Source organism: Leucoraja erinacea, chromosome 7 (genome assembly GCF_028641065.1).
Source record: "Leucoraja erinacea ecotype New England chromosome 7, Leri_hhj_1, whole genome shotgun sequence".
NCBI lineage: Eukaryota > Metazoa > Chordata > Chondrichthyes > Rajiformes > Rajidae > Leucoraja > Leucoraja erinaceus.
The window spans coordinates 39,570,932-39,596,591 of NC_073383.1; the positions used below are offsets into that span (position 1 = coordinate 39,570,932).

Sequence of the window (25,660 nt, forward strand, 5' to 3'; positions counted from 1 at the left end):
ATGACAGAGATATTAATGTTTTTACACAATTCCCCATTCTCTCTGCTGCCCCCGCTGGCGGCAGGGGGGGGGGGGACACACTATAAAACCAGGAAGTGGTGTGCCACACAGTCTCTTCAAGATGGAGGAAGGCAGAGGGTCACGTTTCTCTGAGCTGTGAATAACACTGAACACATGTATACTCAAATGTAAGTGCCCTTAGTGGTTCTAAAATGTTTGCAGAATGTGTCTATTGGTTCTAAAGCTAGCAGAAATATGTCTATTGGTTCTAAAGCTTGCAAAAGATGTCTATTGGTTCTAAAGCTTGCAAAAAAATGTATTGGTTCTAAAGCTTGCAAAAAAAATGTCTATTGGTTCTAAAGCTTGCAAAAAAAAGTCTATTGGTTCTAAAGCTTGCAAAAAAGTGTCTCTATTGGTTCTAAAGCTTGCAAAAAATGACTATTGGTTCTAAAGCTTGCAAAAAAATGTCTTTTGGTTCTAAAGCTGGCAAAAGATGTCTATTGGTTCTAAAGCTTGCAAAAAATGTCTATTGTAGGTGGTTCAAAACCTGCTGAAATTAGGAATCTGACCTCAGCCATTGGCGATTTTCTGTTTGAGGGGGCGGGTTTTAAAACGCGATTTTTACTAGGCTGTACTAATCGCACTGTTCAGCCTAGTTCATTAACGAAAGCTGTTGCAAAACCCGGTCGCAAAAAGGTATTATTGGTTTTTAGGCCTCGATAAATGGTTCTAATACTAAAATTACTGTCTCCCCCCCCCCTCTCCCCCCCCAGGGTTTTATAGAGCAAACAATTTTGGCTTGTACCTTGGGTGTGGCTTAAATGGGGCATATAATAACCCTGAATATCAAGTTATCTATAACGAATAGTTCATTTTGGGCTTTTTATATCCCGCAGTATTTTTCTCGGCATTTGAGGGCACTAATCCACTATGTCAACGTTCTAAAATGGTGCGTTCCACTTTGGCTTGCCGATTTAAAAAGCATTTATTTACAGCAATGCACTAACTTCTTGTTTGGCCTATATAATGTAATTTTAGATATAAAAATCATGTTATATTGTGAATTATTTGGCTTTGGATTTTTAGGCCATCTGTTAATCAGTCCTTAAGAAATGGGCGCTGACTAGCAAGTGCAGAGCTTTTTTGTAATGTCAATGAAAATCAATAGGGAACAAGATGTTATTCCGAGTATTAAAAAATGGTCATAATCTCTCTCCTGTCAATCATGAAATGAAAGTCAAATTAAACATTTTGCTTTATCTGGTGGGTGGCAGACTTGATTTTTTAAAACTCAAAATTTTGTAACATTGCTATCTATTGGTTCTAATGCTTGCAAAAAATGTCGATTGGTTCTAAAGCTTGCAAAAAGTGTCTCTATTGGTTCTAAAGCTTGCAAAAAAAAAAGACTATTGGTTCTAAAGCTTGCAGAAAAATGTCTTTTGGTTCTAAAGCTTGCAAAAAAAATGTCTATTGGTTCCAAAATGGTTCATACTAGCGCCATTTGGTAAGAAACTGCACTTGAATTTGGTGGCCTTATACCCTGCTTGAAATAGAATTTCAAGGATTAGCCGTGAGTCAACTACCAGCCCACCAGCCGTGAGTGAGTTGCCAGCACAACAGGCTTGATTGACTGAGACGCCAGCCCAAGAATCCATTTGGCACACAATTTGCATACTAGCCCTCTGGTAACCAGTCCCTTCAGCCCACAACACCCATACTAACGCTCCAGAAAGCCTCCCCCCCTCCCCCCAACTGGCCACCAATATCAGAATTGGTGGAGAGGTGGAATATTGCGTTGGATGACCAGCCCTCCTGTGTAATGCTGGGACCCAACGGGTCCCACTTAGTCTAGTAAATGTATAGAAATATCACTGGATCAGTGACCGAGGGTCATGGGTACAAACGTTTTGTACTTGGAGAGTTGGATCAGAGGGACACATCCCAGTACCTTGTTTAAAAAAAAATGTATCTTATACATGTGGATGCCGTGGATGCTGAACATGCACAGATACAACAGGGAGTGCAAGACGCTTGTTTGATATCATTTGAGCAAAATTGTACTAATAGGACATAACCAAAAGTGGGAGAAAGACACAAAGTGCCGGAGTAACTCAATTGGTCAGGCAGCATCTCTGGAGAAAAAGGGGTGACATTTCTTCAGACTAACTTCTGCTTGCTCCGCTCTTGCCCCCTTCCTCCATCCCAGTCGTTTTAGCATTTCCAGAGTTCCCCACATTGTTTTCCTCTAGGGATCGCATCTTCCCATGCCATCAATGGACCTACTAGGCTCCACCCTGCCTGAGATCATTTGTGGCTGGCCCTGATTGATCCTGGTCTTTATTCTCCTTCAGCTCTTCACCAACCATCCCCTTCTTTCAAGCTGACGAAGGGTCCTGACCCAAAACATCACCCATCATTTTTCTCCAGAGATGCTGCCTGTTCCACTGAGTTACCCAGCACTTGTGTCTTTCTTTGTTATAAACCAGCATCTGCAGTTCCTTGTTTCTACCAAATGTTAGAGACCTACTTCAACAATAGTTGAAGGGCTTGACCTTACCTGGTCTGTCTTTCTCTCAATGGCTACATTTTTTAAATTTCTGCTTTCGTGACAATTATGTAATCTTGCTGTCATTGGTTATCTGTCAGTTTCAATTATGAGCTCAAGTATAGTATAGTTCTTATTTGAACTTACAGCTTTCAAACCCAAAAGGAAATTTGTTGCCAACTGCAACAATCTTTGTCTACCCCAAATAGCATTGTCTAATTAGAGTAAGTGTTAAGATCAATAAAATAGTCAGAAATATGCTCCAACCAGCCCAATCTTTCGACCTTTTGGTGCCATGCCAAGAGAGTACTGCATTGTTCATATTCGGCCCATCGAGTCTACTTCGCCATTCAATCATGCCTGATCTCTGCCTCCTAATCCCATTTTCCTGCCTTTCTCCCCATAACCCTTGACACCCGCTTGGTGTATGTACCAACATCCTGGAGAAACATTAAACTAAACCTATCTCCTCAGTTAATAGTAGGGAATCCCCACAACACCTTTGGTAAACCTGTAGAGTTTTTACAATGATCTAACAGAACGGAACTCGCCTGGTTTATTGCTAAATCAAATTCCTTAAAGTACATTGTCATTTACCAATTGCTACTTGAAAGTCTTTTGTGTGTTCAACTTACCCACCACACCTGTACATATTACAATGGTGTTATTTGTGAAACAATCCTCAAAGTGTCTTTGGACAGCATTTCTGATCAGTGGTAAAAGTGCAGAAATATGGATGAATGCTACCACACAACAGTTACTCAGAGAGAAAATGAGCAAGTCTATATTTGCATTCATCAAATCAAATTTCATCATCACATTTATTTATAAAGTACATTTAAAAATAACCCAAAACACAATGACTCAAAGACACAAAACAAAGTTTTGTCATCAGTCTGAAGAAGGGTTTCAGCCCGAAACGTCGCCTATTTCCTTCGCTCCATAGATGCTGCTGCACCCACTGAGTTTCTCCAGCATTTTTGTGTACCTTCGATCTTACAGCATCTGCAGTTCCTTCTTGAACACAAAACAAAGATCTGCCACATCAGGGGGATTCAAACACTAATGAATAAAAATAAGTTTTGAGCCTGGACTTAAAAGAGTCGATGGAGGGGGCAGATCTGAAAGGGAGGGGGATGCTGTTCCACAGACTAGGGGCCACAGCAGCAAAGGCACTGAAATGCCATTTGTAAGGACTAGTGCATAATCTCCAATATAACTCTAGACTGGAGATTAAATAAATTAACCATGGAGGACACGTATAATTTTGCTCATCAATCTAAATTCTACTTAATTCAAGTGCTACTAGCTCTTAACGAGATCTGGTAATGTTGACTGCACACTCACTGAGCCATATTAACTTCTGGTTTCACAATGTATTTTATAAATACTCATCTTTTTAATGAAATCTTCCCACAAGCCAGTCTCTCCATTTTTCAGTATAGCTTCTTCAGACTGAAAATTCCCATGTTTATTGTGCTGCTCCAATTCTGAATTGACTTCTTGTCGTCCCAGAGTCTTCCATAACCACAGTCCTTTCACCAAATCCGATTCTATGCTCTGGAGAAAAATACAAAGTGCTGGAGTAACTTGGCAGATGAGGAAACATCTCTGGAGAAAATGGATAGGTGATGGGTGAATCGGGAACCCCCCTCATATGCTCTGGAATTTTCTCCTCAAACCTGTCTGTATTTCTACATTTCTCTTACTTTAAGATGATTCATGATGTTTATGGTCATCATTGCTCATGCAGAGCTGCCAAGTAGTACGGATTTTCCGTATTTTGTACGGAAATACGATAAGAATACACATGTATGATTTTGCGTTGTTAAATACGGGTTGTTTAAAAGTCCGTATTTAACAATGCAAAATCGACCATAGATAATAGTAAACGAGGTGCAGGGGGCAGATGGGAGTGGCCGGGATCGGCCCGACCTTCTATTTTGTTGGCATGCCAGTCGCCAATGGAGGGGTGGTGGCTCGGTGGGGTTGACTTGGGAGCTTGCTGCTTGGAAAATGCAGGGATGTGGGGGGGGGTCATGCTGTACCTCCGGGGATTGGAGCAGATTAAATCATTGGTGTTTTGGATTTCAAGATCTGGATGATTGTTTTTGGTCTGCCGCGGTGCTTGGGGTTAGGGGGCTGGGGTCTCTGTCTCGTTCTTTCTCGCGCGCTCTCTCCCTTGCTCTCTCTCCCTCTTTCGCTGTGTCTCTCTGTCTTTCGCTCTCCCTCCCTCCCACTCTCTCTCGCGCACTCTCTCTCCCGCTCCCCATCTTGTCTCTCTCTCGCTCTTTCACTCCCTCTCTCTCACCCTCTCGCCTCGGCATTCCCGGAATCATTTGCCGTTTTGCTGGGAAGGCTGCATTGCGGTTCCTTCCTGTTGGGGGGGGAGCCCTGGCCCGGGGCAGCTCCTGGTCCGTTCCCTCCGCGGGTGCCGCCTGGCCTGCTGAGTTCCTCCAGCACTCTGTGTTTTTTGTTTGGCTCTGGAGTTGAAGGTGGACACGGGGCGCAGGGGTGGCTCAACAGGGGGGGGGGGGGGTGGGGAGGGGGGGGGGCGGGTGGCATTTCGGGTCGAGACCCTTCTTCAGCCAATCACAAGTACTCTCACTGACGAGAGTTCAGTTCAGTCTGGGGAGGGGTCTCGACCCAAGGCGTCGCCTGTTCCTTTTCTCCACAGTCACTGCCTGTCCCTCTGAGTTATTCCAGCTTTTTGTGTCTTATCTTCAATTTCAGAGTTAAATAAAAAACACAGTGCTGGAGGAACTCAGCGGACTAGGCGGCATCTGTGGAGGGAATGGATTAGGAGTTGTTTCAGGTCAGGGTTCTTCTTCAATAGGAAGGAACTGCAGATCAGGCATGATATTCTTCCGATTTAAATCGGAATTCCGATTTTTTTTGTTTTCGTATTTGTCAATTTTTTGTGCCCAATTATTTGGCGGCCAATCAATCGCTATCTCTAAAGGGGTTGCGTCCAATCACTGACCAGTTTCCCTTAAATTTCCCGTCCAATCAACAAATCGGTCTCCTCCTGTCCAATCAGCCTCTGTCTCCAAGGGCATTGCGTCCAATCACATTCATGCGCTGGTCACTCGGCGGCCAATCCCCCTTACTGAAGCAGGAGAGAGAGAGAGAGAGAGAGAGAGAGATAAATACAAGAAATCAGCTATGACATATACACAATAATGTATTATAAAGCCACAGTAAACAAGCTATGCATTCTTGTACTCTTACATGGGTATGACCGCACATTAAAAAAAAAAGCAAAATCGCACCGCGTGGAAATACTGATTTTCAGGCACTAGAATACTGAAATGCTCTGACAAAACTTGGCAGCTCTTCTCATGTTGTTAACATAGTTTTTCTGATAACCCCCCAATGTGAACAATCTTGATTGAATTGAAGATGCCATATGGTAACATTGCTCTCAGTTCATTTCTCTTTAGATATCTTCTTTCTCTGAAAGCTGTTGTTACTTACTTACTTACTGCCTATTATGCCTCCTGGCATGTAGGGCAGCAACGAAGGTCCTCCAATCAGTAGTGATGATTCCTTAAGTTGCTGTTTCCATAACATATTTGTTTTACGAGCCAGGGTTGTTAACCCTGTGCTCAACCTCCAACCTGGAGGACCAGTGGATCGCTCTTCGTCTCGCCTCTACCCTTCAACCTGTCCAGTATGGGAGACCCTAACAGGCGATGAATCTCCCGCTGGCATAGCTCTAGGGGTCACTGAGACACGCAAGCTCCCCGACCACGACAAGGTTGCAATCCGTCTGAAAGCTGTGCTCTTTGTTACATTCCTGATTCCTGACTGTTCATATGTCAATCTTGGCTGGTGTAGAGGGGTTTGTGGTTTCAAAGACTTGAGCACCAATCTAGGCCAACACTTCAGCAGATTAATTAGCTGTGCTGGACTAACAGAGGATTAATTGTTCAGATGACATGTTAGACCAGAGTCCTCCTAGGTAGACATGTGAACTTCTGTGACTAAGCAGATTAGTTCTTTGGTAAATAAACCAGTTGGTTCTCCGAGATAATATTTATCCCTATACCTTGATCATAATTAAGATCTGCTCACTATTTCAGGATATTGCATGCACATTTGCTGCATCAATCAATCAATCAGTTTTATTCATCACATAAACATATAAGTGCAGTGAAATGAATTTGCCAGCAGCGGTACAATAAAAAAAAGAACGCACAATACGCAATAAAATTAAACACAAACATCCACCACAGCATTCTTCACTGTGGTAGAAAGCACAAAGTCCAGTCAGTCCTCCCCAATTGTTCCCCTGTGGTCGGAGCCATAAACCTCCGTAGTCGCCGCGACGGAAGGCCCGATTTACAGGCCCCTTCGCTGGGATGGTTGAAACTCCGACGTCAGGACAGTCGAACACACTCCACGGCTTGGAGGTCCTGAAACGGAGCTTTCCTACCACAGACCACGGCTTCAGGATGTTATCGGCTGTGGGCCGGCGGTCGGAGCTCTTCTCCGGCGATCCCTAGCTAAGGATCCCAGGCTCCGCAGACTGCAGCTTCAGGCGACCAGAAAGATGCTACGACTCTTTGGAGACCTCTCACGACCATAGGAGACCTCTCACGGCCCTACAGGCGACCCCTGGCAACATGTCACGGGCGACCTCTCACATAGAAACATAAAAAATAGGTGCAGGAGTAGGCCATTCGGCACTTCGAGCCTGCACCGCCATTCCATATGATCATGGCTGATCATCCAACTCAGTATCCTGTACCTGCCTTCTCTCCTTTAGCCACAAGGGCCACATCTAACTCCCTCTTAAATATAGCCAATGAACTGACCTCAACTACATTCTGTGGCAGAGAATTCCAGAGATTCACCACTCTGTGTAAAAAATGTTTCTCTCATCTCAGTCCTAAAATATTTCCCCTTTATCCTTAAACTGTGACCCTTTGTTCTGGACTTCCCCAACATCGGGAAGACTCTTCCTGCATCTAGCCTGTCCAACCCCTTAACAATTTTGTAAGTTTCTATAAGATTCCCCCCTCAATCTTCTAAATTCTAGCGAGCACAAGCCGAGTCTATCCATTTCTTCATATGAAAGTCCTGACATCCCAGGAATCAGCCTGGTGAACCTTCTCTGTACTCCCTCTATGGCAAGAATGTCCTTCCTCAGATTAGGAGACCAAAACTCACGACCATAGGATACCTCTCATGACCTCTCACGACCTATCACGGGTGCCGGCAGTCGCCTGTAAAGGTCGCGTAAGTGGGACAAGCCCTAAAGTTAATTGACAAAATTTCATTTACCAAAATTCAAAAACAGATCCTTGTGTGCACAAATTCAAATCAAGCTTTCTACCTTAATAAAAATAAAGAAAGCTGTACTTGGTGGGCTGACACTTTCATTTTTATCTTTCTTTCCTCAACGCAGTTTTCCATCATTTTTTCTGAAACATTCTTTTCTCTTTGTCTCCCGGACCATTCCCTTCTCCCTATTTATTTTTCCTTCCATCTCTCATTGCACTGGAAATGCCAGGTCAGGATTTTCATGGATAATCTCGTGTGATGCTCTCTTTTAACACATGGACTGTCATTACCTTGCAATTGGGCACTTTCTTATTGTAGAGTAGGTGGTAGAATGGCAATTAAAACTGATCACGTTTTTCAGTATCCCCCCCCTCACAGACAAATGTAAAGACCCAGTGCTGTACAGTAAATGTTGTTCATTTTATATAATCTCATTTAAATATGCCAACTGCCTTGGATTTAACTCTTAAAGGATAAAACTAAACCATTGGATTTTCAGACCCGAAGACTCAAAAGATAAATGTAATTTCTAAAACTTTGACACAAGAATGTGCTTCTCTCTTTCTTCATCTCTGGACTTGTTCCTTCCACCCCATCCCCCAAAATAAGTTAGAGAAATACCCCAAAACACAGTTATATATTTATAATAACTAGACTGCATATTTATTCATTACTTAATTAATATAAAATCCTTATCTCTCACCACATTTCTGAGGAACTGGATTCAAGTAAAATTCTAGAATGCTGTTCACGGACTGACATTCCAGTATCCTGAGGGAACCATGTATTGCTGGAGACACCATCCTTCAGTGAGATGTTGAAACAATAACTCCTGTCGCCCTCCCATCACCACTCTAATGTAGAGGTGCTCCCATAGCACCGATCATTGGTCCTTCCCAACCTAAAGACACATTGACTTATTGGTTGTGGAATCTTGCTGCTTTTAAGATCTGGCAATGTTCAAAGTGATTCCTATGTTTACCCAGATAATTCCCTGTTTTTCCGCAATAACCTATTGTAATATGTCTTTGAGAGATGTGATGAAGCACTATACAGAAACATAGAAAATAGGTGCAGGAGTAGGCCATTCGGCCCTTCGAGCCTGCACCGCCATTCAATATGATCATGGCTGATCATCCAACTCAGTATCCTGTACTTGCCTTCTCTACATACCCCCTGATCCCTTTAGCCACAAGGGCCACATCTAACTCCCTCTTAAATATAGCCAATGAACTGGCCTCAACTACCTTCTGTGGCAGAGAATTCCAGAGATTCACCATTCTCTGTGTGAAAAATGTTTTTCTCATCTTGGTCCTAAAAGATTTCCCCCTTATCCTTAAACTGTGACCCCTTATTCTGGACTTCCCCAACATCGGGAACAATCGTCCTGCATTTAGCCTGTCCAACCCCTTAAGAATTTTATAAAAACACACATTTTCAGTATTTTCCTGTCTGTGGGGATCCTGTGATTTTGGATTATTAGAAAATATGCACAAATCAAGCCAGATAACAGTAGGGCGTTAGTCACCCAACACCTTCCATAAAAATGCATAATTTTATTTTATTATGATTGCTAAACGTGACTCTGCAAGGGAATCTATCCCTTGAGGTTTGTCCATGATGATCCATTTGAGTTGGTCTGTGCAAAAGGACCTAACTTTGGGACTGTTCTCTTTGTAATCCATTGAATGGAGCCATACAACAGGAGAAACTCTCAGGCTCTTCCATTACAATAACCAGAGCCACAATTTTAATTAATTCCTTTGGGAGATATTGTCAAAAGTCTAACCCTGTGCACAAAGTGAGGTTTAAAAGAAGACTGCATTAAGTTATAACTATGAATTAACAAAGTGCCATTTAATGGGGACACGTTGGCAACTAGTAGATTGATGTCTTTTACCTGGCCAACTGAACAACGCAGCATTGTTTTCTGCATTGGCGCATTGATGATCACTCAATTTTTGTATGCATGGGTTTCTCTGGAGGCAAGGTTAAACTTTGATTCTGTTCTTTTGTGCAGGTCCGAAGATGAGTCACGGAGTACAAGAAGGTTAAGAGTGACACGACTCTGCACTTACTTGCAGCACAGATACTCGCAGCTCTGTCATGTGGAGCGAGCAGCGGCACGCCAACAAAGATGTCGGCACGCCTTCCGGAGGGCCTTGCTGCAGGCAGCCAGCAACGAACCTGATTACACCGGGCAGTTGCTTCGAGACCTCAAAACAGGACCCCCCACGCAGCCCAGGTCAGCTACTGTGCACCGCTAGGGATAAAATAGCTCTTTATCACAAGCTGGCACATTTAGTGTCTGTTATAACCATAATGGTCAAAAGTAACTATGTGATTTCATCAATCTGAAGCTTGTAAGATACGTTTATTGCTCCGGTGGTCTAATAGAGTCCCTTTAAACAGACAATACTCATTTTAAGTTTTGTGTCAAGTTTTAAGATTTCGTATTTTGCCATCTACATCAGATTGTTTGAATCTTTTAGGAAAGGGAGCTCTTTTATTTGAAAGTGGTGCTGCGGTGTATTTCTCTCTCAAACGCTTTGAAAGGTAATTGCTCCTTGTTCCCTTCGAGCTAATGGATTTGAAATTGGCAACTTCAGTTCCTGCAAAAGTTCTTAAAAGTTGAGACATTGCTGTTTGGTATTGGGCCGGAAGGTGTTTATGCTAAAGTTTTCCGGGCAGTGTTTTGTTTGGATAGTCATGGAGCTGTTTTGTTTATAGTTCCTCAAAGTGTAACAGCAATCCCAATATTATTGCCATTCATTGGGGAATTTTTCAAACACTTTTACTAGGCCCACAAAGAATGAGTTTTATTTATTTTCAAATGGAGTTGATGTAAATCATCTGGTATTTGACAATGTAAGGTCTCCTGAGCAATAGCTATAACAAGAGACAATGATCAGACTTTCCGAGCAAAGCAGAGATCATAGTTAATGTAAGAATGTCTGACTTTGGGGGCAGCAGTGGGCCACATAGCCCATTGACCCTTCTCTACTTAAGATAAAGACCAATACCGTGTTATGTTGTTTTACTGCCCATTCTTTCAAATATGTTGATTCCCATAGTGTGAAATTTATTGATCTTGGCCTTGAATATACTAAAAAAAAGAACAACCACAGTCCTTTGAAACTGTAAACGTCTGTCGTCATATTTGTAAATTCGTAAATTGTTGACGCCTTTTCACCGTCATTTCAAAGTTTCAGATTCTGTAGCAACAGGAAAAGAGCTTTGGTATCCACCTAGTCCATCACTCTCAATCTTGGATGACGCAATGCAACACAGAAACATAGAAAATAGGTGCAGGGGTAGGCCATTCGGTCCTTCGAGCCAGCACCGCCATTCAATATGATCATGATTGATTATGCAAAATCAGTACCTCGTTCCTGCTTTTTCCCCATATCCCTTGATTCTAGTAGCCCTAAGAGCTATACCTAACTCTCTCTTGAAAACATCCAGTGAATTGGCCTCCACTGCCTTCTGTGGCAGAGAATTCCACAGATTCACAACTCTCTCGCTGAAAACGTTTATCCTCATCTCCTAAATGACCTACCCTTTATTCTTAAACTGACCCCTGGTTCTTGACTCCCCTGACTTCGGGAACATTTTTCCTGCATCTAGCCTGTCCAATCCCTTAAGAATTTTATGTGTTTCTAAGATATCCTCTCATCCTTCTAAATTCCAGTGAATACAAGCCCAGTCGATCCATTCTTTCATCATATGTCAGTCCCACCATCCGTGAATTAACCTGGTGAATCTACGCTGCGCTCCCTCAATAGCGAGGATGTTCTTCCTCAAATTAGGGGACCAAAGCTGCACACTATACTCCAGGTGTGGTCTCACCAGGGCCCTGTACAACTGTAGTAGGACATCCTTGCTCCTGTACCCACATCCGAATATGAAGGCCAACATGTAATTTGCTTTCTTCACTGTCTGCTGTACTTGCATTCTTATTTTCAGTCACTGATGTACAAGGACACCCAGGTCTCGTTGCACCTCCCACTTTCCTAATCTGACACCATTCAGATAATAATCTGCCTTCTTGTTCTTGCCACTAAAGCGGATAACCTCACATTTACCCACATTATACTGCATCTGCCCACTCACCCAACCTATCCAAGTCACTGCCGCCTCATAGCATCCTCCTCGCAGCTCACACTGTCATCCAGCTTTGTGTCATCCACAAACTTGGAGATGTTACATTTAATTCCCTCGTCTTAATCGTTAAAATAATATATAAATAACTGGGGTCCCAGCACTGAGCCTTGCAGCACCCAACTAGTCACTTAGCTCATAGAGCAACCCTCTCATTCCTCAAATATTGAATGTCCATTGTAATGACTCCAGGCCAGGGTACAAAGATCAAAACTGCTCGTGGTATTCCGGACTGGAGATCAAGTCCCATATCATCTCAGCCAGGTCTCCTTATTTTTAATTCCAACTTAATACATGTGTGGTCCAAGATGAACTGGCTGATTGGATCTAAAATTGACTTGATGATAGGAGGCAGAGTGTGCTGATGAAAGGTTGCTTTTCTCATTGTGAACAGTGATGCATTGAAGGGATCGGTACTAGGACCCTTGGTCGTAATGTATAATAACATCTTGGATGCATCTTTTAGAGGTATGATTAGTAAGTTAGCGGATTACATAAAAAATAGTGGTGCTGTGGATGGCAAGGAACTTTGTCTCAAGCTACAGCAGATTATAGATTATTTGGAAAGTTGGGCAGAGTTTTGGCAGATGGAATTTATCCTGACAAGAGCACAGTAGAGTCAAACAGTTGTAGGACATATATACAATAAATGGTAGGGTGCCAAGGAATGTTGATGAATAGAGGGAACTGGGGGTTCAAGTCCATAGTTCCCTTGAAGTGGCAACATAGGTTGATAGGATGGTGTAGTCAAATGGCATGCTTGCCTTTATGGGTTGAGGTGTAAAAGATAAACGTTGGAAAACTTTAAAGCAACTTTGCAAAATTCCAGTTAGACCACACATGAATGTGCATTCCTGGTCACCAGGCTCTGGGAAGGATATGATTGAGCTTTAGGGAGTGCAGAGGAGATTCACCAGGATGATATTTGGACTGGAAGACTTCAGTTATGAGGTGAGATTGCAAAGGCTGGGTTTGGCATCTCTGGAGAGGCGGCTGAGGAGTGACTATAAAGGACTATATAAAATTATAAGAGGCGTAGATAGTCAGAATCTTTTTTCCCTATCCAAAACAAGCAGACATTGGTTTAATGTGAGGGGAAGGAGTTTTAAAGGGAATTTGAGAAAACCTTTTTATTTTCAATAGAGTGGTTGATATCTGAAACTCACTGCCAGAAGAGGCGGTAAAATCAGATATATTCACAATACTTGAGAGACATTTGGGCAATTACTTCGTCAAAGCATAGCAGACTATTTATTTGTTAAGCATACTTTCTGTTCAGCTGCTTTCCTTCTTTCAACCTCTAGGTGTACTGATCATTGGATGAGGTTTTGCTTGTTACTTAAAACCATGAATAGAATATAGTACTTGGCATGGAACAAAGCATTGTACATTTCTTCCATGGGAAATATGCATCTCAAAACATTTAGGTTTTTTTTCTTAGATTATGTAAGTCCAACCAAAGCTTTGATTAATGGTTGGGTGAGAGCCATTCAGGTTAAATGATTTGATGCATGTCCCAGTGTATTAAGCTTGTTGAACTTCCAGTTAGCATGTCTTTATTGTAGCTTTTAAACCGCTTAACATTGAGGTGGAATCCAGAAGTGCTATAGTGCATTATGTTTAGAAAGTTTCTCTGTCTGCTGTGTTAAACTACTTTGAAAGTGGCAGTTTAGTGTTTCAGGTTAGTGCAGATGTAGTGAGTTGGTAGCTCCAGTGGTTGTGTAATTAATTCATAGAAGGACCAGTTTTTGAGTTTCTAACTTAATTCTGAACAACAACAGGTGCCTGGGAAAGGATTATACATGAGTCAGGACTTCTAAAAGTTGGACATGTCCAGTTCTAGAATTTCTTCCTACTGGCTAGGACTGATTGGGGATTGTGCGAATCACATCTACCTCGTTTTTTTAATCAGGTCCCCAGAACGTCCTTGCCCAGATTCATATTGAACAGCTAGATCGTAAGCAGCACGGGGTCTAGTTGAATATCATTCTCACAGGAACGCGTGACAGTTGGTTAGGCCTTGTCCCCAGGCGAACCAGCTGTGGAGGAGCTTGAGTTTGTGACTACCCTTGACATTTGCAAACATTAAAAAACTATTAAAGATGAAATATGCTATTAAAAGTAAATTATTTCTTAAAAACACTGGAAAGCACTTAAAAAATTAACTACAATTAAATTAACTCAATTAATTCAGAGTATAAATTGTTTGTAACTTGCCAATCTGCTTTGCAGTTATGCCTCTCCATTTAAATGAATGGAATTGCTGAACTTCTGCCAGATCTAACTTGGCGCTGCCAGCTCTAACTTGGCGGTGATTCAGCAGGTGCTAGGAAACTGCAAAAATCTGCAGTCCAGCCGCAGAGCAGAATGACGGCAACCATTAGGTCTTCAGGGGGACAGGACAACGTGCACTCACAAGAGACTTCAAATTTCCCTCAAGTTATGGAAGTAAAAGTTGACAGATCCACTCACATTTTAGGTCATAAATATTTATTTTACTGCCCTTTTAATCCTTCTTCATTAATCAAGTCCAACAAGAAAGATTAAATTAAAGTGCTTAAGCTTATTCAGTGCTCTGTATATATAAATCAGTGAGGCATTTATTGAATGCATTGATATGTATGATGTTGCATTTTTCATTGAAGTGGTATGCGCACAAAGAAGTTCTACTCGGAGGCTGAGCACAGATAATTAATGTAACAGCGAGGACATTAATTAATACAAGACATCGAGTAGCTTGATCGCTGCATGCAGGAAGAGTACCAGGTCCATGAAAGGGTACACCAAAGTTTCATTAATGTGTGAACACAGTTCGTTCAAATAAACCAAAATATTATGTACATTATGTAATAGTCCACTATAGTGAAGATAGTTATGAGATGGGCTAATAGAGGAGAAGGGTTAGTTAAACCCAACACATGCATCCTTCTCTGTGGTATAATTTTTGTGGATAGCTAGTTCCAGATAGAAAACTCAGACTTTATCTTTCTCAGGGCTGAAACATCATGCCACATTAGAACTGGTGAAGAGTTGATGGTCTCAGTTCATCAGAAGATTGGTAGTGAGGCAGATGGAAACTTGGAGGTTTTGACTTGTAGGAAGAAGCAATGCTATAAGAGTGTGTAACCAAGTCAAGTTCACCAAATAGCAAATTGCAATCAAACCAGGGAGGGATAAACTAGAAGGAAGTAGAATAGATTGCAGGGGGCAAGGTGAGAGTGATCTTTTCGAGAGAAAACATTGAAGAATAGAACAAGTAAAGAAAGTGTGGGGATGGATGTAAGAGGGAGTGATACATATAAGGCTTGTCAAGTATTGACTCCAATTCTGAGCACCGCACTTTAGGGAGAAGTATGCTGGAAAGTACCAGGGATGAGAAACTTCATTTGTGTAGAAAAAGGCGCGTGAAGCTTTAAAACAACATTAATGGGGGATTTAGCATGGGTTCAAAATCTTGATGTGATAATGCTTCTGAATATTTACTCTGAGAAGGTTCCATAACAAGAGACCAAGGCTTGGTTAGTAAAAGTTCCAAAGGGTGAATTACTTTTGTTTTACCTTCTTGGTACTTTGGGTTTGAGGATGATTTAGAGAAATGGAAGAAGGCTGTGTGTGATTTCATTTGATATGATGCAGCCCCCTAGACACACTTTCACACCTGTCTGGAAATATACACTTTTTTTCAGCTCATCTCTTCTCTCCACTTTACTCTCTCCTTCCCCTCAAGTATTTCATCTTCTTCCAACCTCTTCCTTTACCGTTTCCCTTAGTCAATAGTTGTAGGAGCAGAATTAGACCATCCAGCCCATCAAGTCTACTCTGTCATTTATTCATGGCTGATCTATCTTTCCCTTTCAACCCTTCTGCTGCCTTCTCCCCATAACCCCTGACACCCATACCAATCAAGAATCTATCAATCTCTACCATAAAAATATCCATTGACGGCCTCCACAGCCTTCTGTGGCAATGAATTCCACATTCGACAATCTCTGTCTAAAGAAACTTAGCCTCCACAACCTATTCCCTTCCACCCAGTTCTCCTTCAGCTTCCTTCTCCTTCACCTTTTCCTTCTCCAATCACCCAACCCCTGCACCTTACCAGGGTCTCCAGTTTGCAGCAGCCTCCACCCTCTCATTCTCCAGTCGCAAGCCACTTCAAAGCCATCAACTATACTTCCCCCACCCTCCCATCCAACATGAGGTGATGGACTTCAATCCTGCCTTCTGGCGATGAGTGGTTCAGATTTTGAATGACTGCTTACAGGGTGGTGGAAATATATATTCAGTAGTTGCTTTGAATTGAGAACAGAGTAATTAGTTAAAAGCCAAGGAGATGTCAAGCTATGTGGGGAGTGTGGCTTTACAAATTGGACCGTCTGCATAGGCAGTTTACTGAATCTCCTCCTCCACTGCTGGGTGATTCACTTATAAAATTGGTGCAGTGCTGAGAACAGAAGTGAGCCAAAAGAATAAGTAGAATAGAATTAGAAGTGTAGATGGAGAAAGCAAGTATAATTGCAAAAAATTATGGGATAAAAAGCAGCAGTTCCATCTATTGCGTTCATTCTAGCTATAAAAGCTACTGAGACTTTCCTAGGTTTTGGTCCAGTATGAAAGTGGAAACAAATAGAATTGTGACAGTGGTGAGGGGAACAGACTGGACAGGAGAGGACAAACTCCTGTTTGCATCACAACGGGGAATCTGATTTCTGTTTGGTGGATGTTGAATAAATGGTAGCAGTCCTTTAATCTCCGTACGGTCTGGCTAATTATGTTCCTGCAGTTAAAATACCAAATACAGATTCACTGGCCATTAGTTTTCTTGCTATTTTAGGACTTTTCAGAGTTTACCTAGTAGCAGCAGCTGTCGCTGCACTCTGGAATGATGTGTGTCCGAAATCCTTTGAAAGCAAGTTGTATTCTGACTTTTGATTGGGCTGGTGTGGGCACAATGCCATAGAGCAGTTTTTTGTAGTGTTTTCTGCCTCTTAGTTTAATCAGCTCTTGATTATCTATCGTTGAACGAATTGTTTGCATTTGAGACTATTTTCGAACATAACTGCTTTAAATTGTATCAATGAGAGGTGTGGGGAAGTTATTTTGCACTTCTTCGGCCTGTACTGTCTTTTTAAGTCTGTCTGTGACCGATGTACTCACTGCAACGGCCATGCAGCTGACAACCAGCAGATGAACAAAGTATCCCAATGGCCTCCGTGTTATCACTCCTTATTGAAAATTGCCTCGCTATTCATCCCTGGTGGTACCATTCTGGGATTCTGAAGAGAGAAGGCTTTTCAACATCTGTACTCCATTGTTCAAGTTCATGGGAATTTTTGTGTGACCTGGCCTTAAGACAGCTGCAAACATTCGTACTTATCAAGGGATGACTAATCTCAGTGTTGTGTTATTTTCAGCGTGAAGCAGCCCGACCACAGAGTAGTGGAACCAGCACTGTGCACAGGAGGCATCAAGGGCCAGCACTGCCCCAACATGTCTCTTCCATACACCAGGCATTGTTTCCAACGTATCCTTATATGACTCCTTTTCTCAAACGGATGAACTGAGTTTACACTATAACTGCAAGGCAAGAGGTCTCAAAAAAGCATTGCTAGGAATCGCTGAATCATTCATTTCCATCGTCCGTTTTGATTAATGACTTGAGTACACCATGAGGATTATTCAAGCGATTTTAACGGATTTGATTGAAGCTTGTAGCACAGGAGTCCATGCAGCTTGCTATTTCTATACCGCTTTTTTTACTGGGATAATCCAAAACTAATCTCGCTGCCGCACCCTCTCCCCTACATCTTGCATTGCTTGAATTTTTATCCTTAAAATCACAATAGCCATTGCCTCAAATGTTCCCTGAGTCTTCTAAAACTCTGAAGAAAATTGTTGATGCTCGCTAGCACCATTCCTCATGATTTCACACCCCAGCCAGAATAATCTTTCCATATTCATAACTGTTCAAGAATTTTCTAAGCCTCCTTTAAATCTGATTTTCTGCTGTTGTGGAAATGGTCCCTGGAGTTTCTCAAGCCCCTTCTTATAACTAGTTTTGTATTCCTGCTGAGTGTATGCTACAGATCTCTACGACTTCTTAATATCCTTTCTATAAATAAAGCATTGAAAATTACACACAGTGGCCCAACTTTCGTCTGAGTGTTACCTTGTGTTAATTTATCATTACCCCTTTTTGTTTTAATAACATCGGAAGTGTTGTAGATCTTTGCAGTATTGATTGCCTTGCCACAAATAAAGTGTTTGATATTCCATGCTTTTCCTATTTACTCTTCAGTTTCTTTTAAGTAAGTGTACCCCACCTTCCCAAATAACCAACAGATTTAAAACACATTTTCCATGGTAGATTTTATCTGCACAGTCTGTCCAACCCACTGGCCAATCCCTGTAATATTCAAGTGCATTACAATTCTGTTTGTGGAATAAATTAATATAATTCTAGTGGACAATCTTAAAGTATTTACAAAATTAGACCCAGCAGTAACCTCCTTGGTTCCCATCCTTCTCCAATCTGCTTAGAATATTTTATCTATAACCCTTTGAAGTTAATGCATTAACCAATTTACTATTTTTTCTGCCACATTTCTTGGTCTAACATATCCTTGGAATTTTTAATAATCTCTCCATTGAAGCATCAAATTGAATATCTTTAATAAATTGTATTTTGCTCGCATGTCCAGTTTTTTCATACGTACATTTAACCCACGCATTAATTATGGACTCTCAAAGTTTACTACAATTGGCAAAAGTGATTTAACAGTACCCTGGTGTATTTTATTTAATATACAGAGGTTATTATTTATCTTCAAATTCCCTCGAAAAATCTGTATACCTAGAAATGGTTAGAACGATTGTATGATCTGCATCCACTCCGTGATCTTCCAGCAGTATGCTTGCTGTCACACACTTGTCTATTTTAATTTCTGTTTTTGTTCTTTTTACAATTCTGCATTTCTAAACCCAAGCAATATCTAGGTTATCATTACACCTGTTTTAATTGAATGCTCCTGAATTTCCCATGTATATTCTGATTTGCTTTGTGCATTCATATTCAATCCCAAATTGGTTTCATGCATAATGTTTTCCAAATGTTTTATCATTTAACTTCTGAGGTAACTTAATTTTATGGCACCGTTCTTGCCACATAGTGCCACTCAATTTTCTTGCTTTTCACTTTTGCAGGTGATATTTTTCGTAAATTTCAGTTATATGATTCAGTTATATGACCCTGATTTATTTGCCCACTTGGCTTGGAAATTGGTGTTCCAGATTGGTTTTGGTGAAGGCTGCCAGCTCAGAGTTGCCTTAAGGGCCTGTCCCACTTTCATGACCTAATTCACGACCTCTGCTGAGTTTGCCCTTGACTCATCAAGTAGGTCGGGGCATTTTTCTAGCCTGATGAAAATGTCCACGAGTAAACAAGGTTGTGAATTAGGTCGTGAAAGTGGGACAGGCCCTTTACATGCAGCATCTGTCGAGATGAATTTGATTAACTGACACTCAAATTTTTACAAAGAAAAATTCAATTTAGCAAAAATGATAAAGAAGTTGATTTATTAGAATTTTCATTGTGTGCCAGCCATGGTTCAGTGGGAATACATTTACCTTCGATTTAGGATATCGTTTCAAAACCCTAATTCAAGATACTTGAGCACAGAGTTAATCTAATGCTCAGCACCACCCTGAGCGAGTGCTGCGCTGATGAGCAACTAACCTGAAGAATGGCAATGCTTGTGGACATTGAAAAGATTTCACAGTGCCATTTGCGGAAGACCAGTGAAGTTAGTCAAGAATTTCTCAATATTTATCTTGCGAGCAGCAGCTGTTCATTGAACCTTGCTCTGTAAAATGGCTGTCAACTTTCTAATGCAATGGCAGTGAAAATTCCTAAAGTGCTTCATTGTTTGCAGACCTTCTTAGAAGCTCTTAGAAGGTTGAAACGGGGTTTGCAGTCTCTCCCTGCGGGGGAATACGACATTTTTGTCGTATTCCCCTTCTCTGCCTCCGTCTGTGCTGAGGCCTAATGGAGCTGACGACCTCGAGGCTCCGGAGGCAGAGCACCGTCAGGACTCGCCCTGAGCTCGCTCCCGTGAGGGTGGTCCGGCTCAGGGCTGGAAGGGGTTTGGGACGCTCCCGTGAGGACGGCCAGCCCGAGGGTGGAACGAGGCTCCCGTCGGAGCGGCCGAGCTCGGGAAGGTGCGGCGCTGGCAGCCCGAGGGAGGTTCGGCGCCCAAGTCGGGGCAGCCCAGACCGGGGAAGAAGCGATGCCCAAGTCAGGGCGGCCCTGTCGGGGGGAGAAGCGACGCCCAAGTCGGGGCGGCCCGGTCCGGGGGAGAAGCGAAGCCCATGTCGGGGTGGCCCGGTCCGGGGGAGGTTCGGCGCCCAAGTCGGGGCGGCCCAGCCCGAGGCTGAAGACGGCGCAGTACTCATGTGAGGGTGGCTGGGACCGTGTTCTGGCGGCGGTGGCCTGAGTCCGGGGTTCGGCCGCGGGCCAGCAGCTGCTTCTGCAGGACTGGTGGGCGGCAGCTTCAACCACCCCGGGCTGCGGTGTTTGAGCCGCGGGACTGTTCTTAACATCGCCCGGGGGGGGGGGGGGGGGGGGGGGGGTGTATCGCCCCAGCGCAGAGGGAGAAGAGGAGGGAAGAGACTGCAGACCTAAGACTTTTGCCTCCATCACAGTGAGGAGATGCTGGGTGGACTCACTGTGGTGGATGTTAATATGTGTTTATTGTTGTTTTATTGTATGGTATTATATGTATGACTGCTGCAATTTCGTTCAGACTTCAGTCTGAATGACAATAAAAGGCTATCTATCTATCTATCTATCTATCTATCTATCTATCTATCTATCTATATCTATCTATCTCCTGAGTCTAGGAAAATGCAAGTTATGTTTAATTTTAGAATGCTTCGTAATTTTTAATTTTGGTGATAAAACCCTGAGCAGCAATTCTAACTCTTACCAGACACCAATGACAGTGAACGCCTCTGCTTCTAGGCGACCAGCACCCATTTTGATTTCTTGAATATTTTAAGAGTGATTGGAAGGGAAGAACATATGGTTGCATTTAATTTGCCTTCATTCTGAATGAGCCTGGGTTTCTGAAATTGTTTTATGAGTGCAGGGAGGGAAAATTTGCTCACTCCTAGCTTTCCCTCATTGCATCTTAAGCTCGGGCTGGCTTGGTTGTTCCATTAATTCAATTATTTGCAATGATTAATTAAGATTTGTAACCGAACATGAATGATGTTAATGCAGCAATGCAAGTTGGCTGCCAATTACCACTTAGTATTTGGCATATATTTAAATTTTGCCTTGAAGGAAAGATTAATGATAAAGCAAGTAGCACAGACAGCATAAAATTACGGGGATGCTCATAGATTAAACAAGTGAAGGGAAAATTACTGCAGTTGGGTTTTAATATTTTGGACAATAGTACAGATGCAAGTATTATATAAATGATGAAAAAAAAATCAAAACAAAAATAGTAGGTGTGCCTTCACATATTACCAAAAGGCAGTGATTGGGAAAGACATTCTAAAAATGCAAGTTTAGTTTACTTTTTAAATGTTTCAAACTTAAAATATTGCGATGAAACCCTGAGCAGCAATTCTAACTCCGTCCAAAACTGTAACCAATAAAAATGGAAGAATAAAGTCTATAATTGGAGGACAAGAGTATAATGTTTGGAGGAAGTTGCAACAGCTCTAAATCACCCTTATTACACCACATTTGATAAATGTGTCACATATATAAGATTAAATACAGTATACTGCCCTTTGATTTAATGCAGCAGAGATTAACATACGTTACATGGGTTCCAATGCTTAGATTGCGAGAAGAGTTTGAATTATGAAACAAGACTTGGATTCCATGAACCATTGTAGATGAAGAAATAATTTGACTGAGGATTCTAGAGTTTTGACTGGACGATAGAATAGATGGGAAATGTTTGTCTGGAACTGTACAAGTCCTGAGTCAAACCACCCAGTAAGGCTTCTAAAAGTTGCAGCTTCTTGCAGACAGGGCTAGATGTGTGGAATATTCCCCACAAGAAGCAGTGACGGCTAAGTCAGTTAATGTTTGAAATGCATAGGATTGCAAGGTAAGGTTATAATGCGATATAGATTCAAGGCAGTGGGATGGAGTTGAATACAAATCCAGCCATGATTTTGTTGAAAGGAAGAACAAGATTGAGGAGCTGGATAGACTACTCTTCCTATTCTTAAACAACATGCTCAGCTTCTTGCACACTGTAAATCTTAGTTATCCAGAAATTATGCTTTGATTAAGTTCAGTGCCCTCTCCAACTACCTTCCGTTGGAATATGACTTTGGTATCAAACCTCCTGTTTCATTCTCACACATTCTGCATCGTACCTTGAAAGCATAAAATTGAAAACCTTTAAGAATGTTGGAATTTTGTATAAAAGCACAAAGCCTCAATACGATAACTTTGCAAGGGTTCCAGTAAATGACCATAATGGGCTAATTGCTTTGATATTTAATTAAATCGCATTTGCCGTGGATTCTATTGTAAAACAATCACTGAATCACAACAGTTGCATTGCTCTATTAAACAGGTATACTTCACAACTCGGTCCAAGGCTGATTCTGTTTCCTTGACCCTGTGCAATTCAGATATCTTGTTGAGTCACTCGCAGCAGCTGTTCTCAAGCTGCACGGCCAAGTTCGCAGATGGGCAACAGTGTTCCATTCCAGTGTTTGACATCACGCACCAGACTCCACTGTGTGAAGAGCATGCAAAGAAAATGGTAAATAAGTTGTAAAACGGGCTCATTTGTTTTCCATTTTTAGAGTGAACCGGTTGTAATGAAGATTACTGACGGAGATAGAAACCTCCATACGAATGCAATGTCAATGCACACAGATGCCGCCAGATACATTGAGTTACTTAAGTAAACATGCAGGTACAGCAGGCAGTGAAGAAAGCTAATGGCATGTTGGCCTTTGCAATGAGAGGATTTGAGTATAGGAATAAAGAGGTCCTGCAGTTGTACAGGGCCCTGGTGAGACCACATCTGGAGTATTGTGTGCAGTTTTGGTCTCCTAATTTGAGGAAGGACATCCTTGTTATTGAGGGAGTGCAGTGTAGGTTCATGAGGTTAATCCCCGGGATGGCGGGACTGCCTTATGAGGAAACATTGGAAAGACTGGGCTTGTATTCTCTGGAATTTAGAAGGATGAGAGGCATTTTTATGGAAACATAAAATTATAAGAGGACTAGACTAGCTAGAAGCAGGAAAAATGTTCCCAATGTTGGGGAGTCCAGGACCAGGGGCCAGAGTCTAAAGCCCCTGTCCCACTTAGGAAACCTGAACGGAAACCTCTGGTGACCTTGCACCCCACCCAAGGTTTCCGTGAGGTTCCCGGAGGTTTTGGTCACTTTGGTCGAAAGTGGTTTCCGCGGCTTCTTCTATGTTCCTGCGATTATTTCAACAAATTCAAAACCGGCCTTGACTAAAAATAGGTTGCCGTTTGGTCGAAGCCAGTGAAGTGGGGTTGCTATTTACTTACAGGCAGTCGAAGGCAATCTCCTTCGCTGACCAGCCATTTTGATTGGCTCATTGGTGTCTTCAGCAAAGATTCAGGAAGGATCTTTGGTTTTCAGGACCTAGAAGATCCGCCGGAAGGTAAAATGCCCGCTAACTTTATTAAACTTCTTAAAACTGTCTCCACTCCATCTCCCCCTCCCCCCCCCCCTTCTCTCCCCTTCTCTCCCTTCTCTCCCCTTCTCTCCCCTTCTCCCCTTCTCTCCCCTTCTCTCTCCCCTTCCCTCTCCCCTTCTCTATCCCCTTCTCTCCTTCCCTCATGCGCTCTCTAAAGGACTTACCGTGCTCTGTGGCGGCCGTTTACCTTCCTCTTCATCGCGCAGACAGCGCTCCTCCTCTGTCCCTGGCCCCCACCTTCGCGATGTGTTTGTGTGTGTGTGTGTGTGTGTGTGTGTGTGGTCGGTAGCAAAGATCCTGTAGGATCTATGGTCAGTAGATGCAGCTCACGCTTCGGTGGAGGCTTTCCAGGCGAGTGACCAAAACCTCTAGCGACTCATGGAAACCTTGGGTGGGGCGCAAGGTCACCAGAGGTTTCCATTCAGCTTTCCTAAGTGGGACAGGGGCATAAGAATAAAGGGGATTCCCCCAATGCAACTTAAAACTGAGATGAGAAAAAACTTTTCACCCAGAGAGTTGTGAATTTGTGGAATTATCTGCCACAGAAGGCAGTGGAAGCCAATTCACTGGATGAATTTAAAAGAGTTAGATGGAGCTCTTGGGACTAGCGGAATCAAGGGGTATGGGGAGAAAGCAGGCACGGGTTACTGGTTCTGGATGATCAGCCATGATCTCAATGAATGGCTCGAAGGTACTCCTGCACCTATTTTCTATGTTTCTATTGTGCAATTTATGGCTGATGTGGTGCGAGCACACAGGGATATGCTCAGCAGGCCGGGCTATACACACAGGAAAACAAAAGGATGGTTCGGATGTAGACAGGAAGAGCATGTCATATGCCATTGCAGTTCAAGGGTATTAAGGGAGAGCAACATCATGTGGAGTAAAGAAAATTAAAGAACAAAAATTGTCTATGTTGAATTGAGTATTTGCCCATAGAAGTTTACAAAACAAAATCCATTGTGCAACTGTGTCGCAGAGTTTGAAATATGATAAAATCCTTCAACCTTTACTGGCAGTATGCTTATTTTGAGGTGGTTAGGTAGAGATGGAGACAGTCATGATGAACATGAGAAATAGTGGGTTCTGTGGCCAACATTCCTCTCATAGTTTAGTTTATTATTGTCAGGTGTACCAAGGTACAGTGAAAAGATTTTTTGTTGCGTCCTATCCAGCCAGTGAAAATGATATACATGATTATAATCAAGCCATCCATCATGCACAAAATCCATTATCCATCCAGGATAAAGGGAATAATGTTTAGTGCAAGGTAAAGTCTGAAGGTCTCCAACGAGGTAGATGGTAGGTAAGCACTGCTGTCTAGTTGGTGATAGGATAGTTCAGTTGCCTGATAACAGCTGGGAAGACACTATCCCCGAACCTGGAAATATATGTTTTTACACTTCTGCATCTCTTGCCTGATGGTAGAGGGGAGAAGAGGGAGTTACCAAGGTGAGACTCGCCCTGGATTATGCTGTTGGCCTTGCTGATGCAGCGTGAAGTGTAGATGGAGTAAATGGAAGGAAGGTTGGTTTGAGTCATGGTCTGGGTTACATCCACAATGCAATTTCTTGATGGAGCTGTTCCCAAACCATGCTGTGAAGCATTTAAATCAGACTAGTCTAAGTGGGATCCGTTGTGTCCCTGTCACACGGAGGCCTGGTCCCCCACTCAATCCGTTCCCCAATGTAATATTCCACCACTCACCCATTCCCCCCAATGCAATATTACACCACTCACACATAGCCCCCAACTGTGCAGGCAAGGCTAATTTCACCTCATCCCCCAACACTCCCTCCCCCTCATCTTCACCCTTCCCTCATCTTTCCCCTCATCTCCTCCCCTCCCCAATCCCTCCCTCACCTCTCCTTCCCTCTCCTTTCCCCTACCCACAGTCACCCTCCCTCTCTCCAAAACTCCTTTCCCCTCCCTACCCCCTCCCATCCCTCTATCC

General features: G+C 42.6%; 1 protein-coding gene across 2 annotated transcripts in view; it reads left to right on the plus strand.

Annotated features, from left to right (window-relative positions):
• Positions 1–25,660, plus strand: part of ino80db (INO80 complex subunit Db) — a 104,099-nt gene that overhangs the window by 63,444 nt on the left and 14,995 nt on the right. For both annotated transcript variants that reach the window (XM_055638333.1, XM_055638332.1), the window contains exons 6-8: positions 9,855–10,079; positions 17,410–17,519; positions 22,658–22,791. In XM_055638333.1, the coding sequence (XP_055494308.1) occupies positions 9,855–10,079; positions 17,410–17,519; positions 22,658–22,791 (469 nt within the window). The remainder of the gene's footprint in view (positions 1–9,854; positions 10,080–17,409; positions 17,520–22,657; positions 22,792–25,660) is intronic.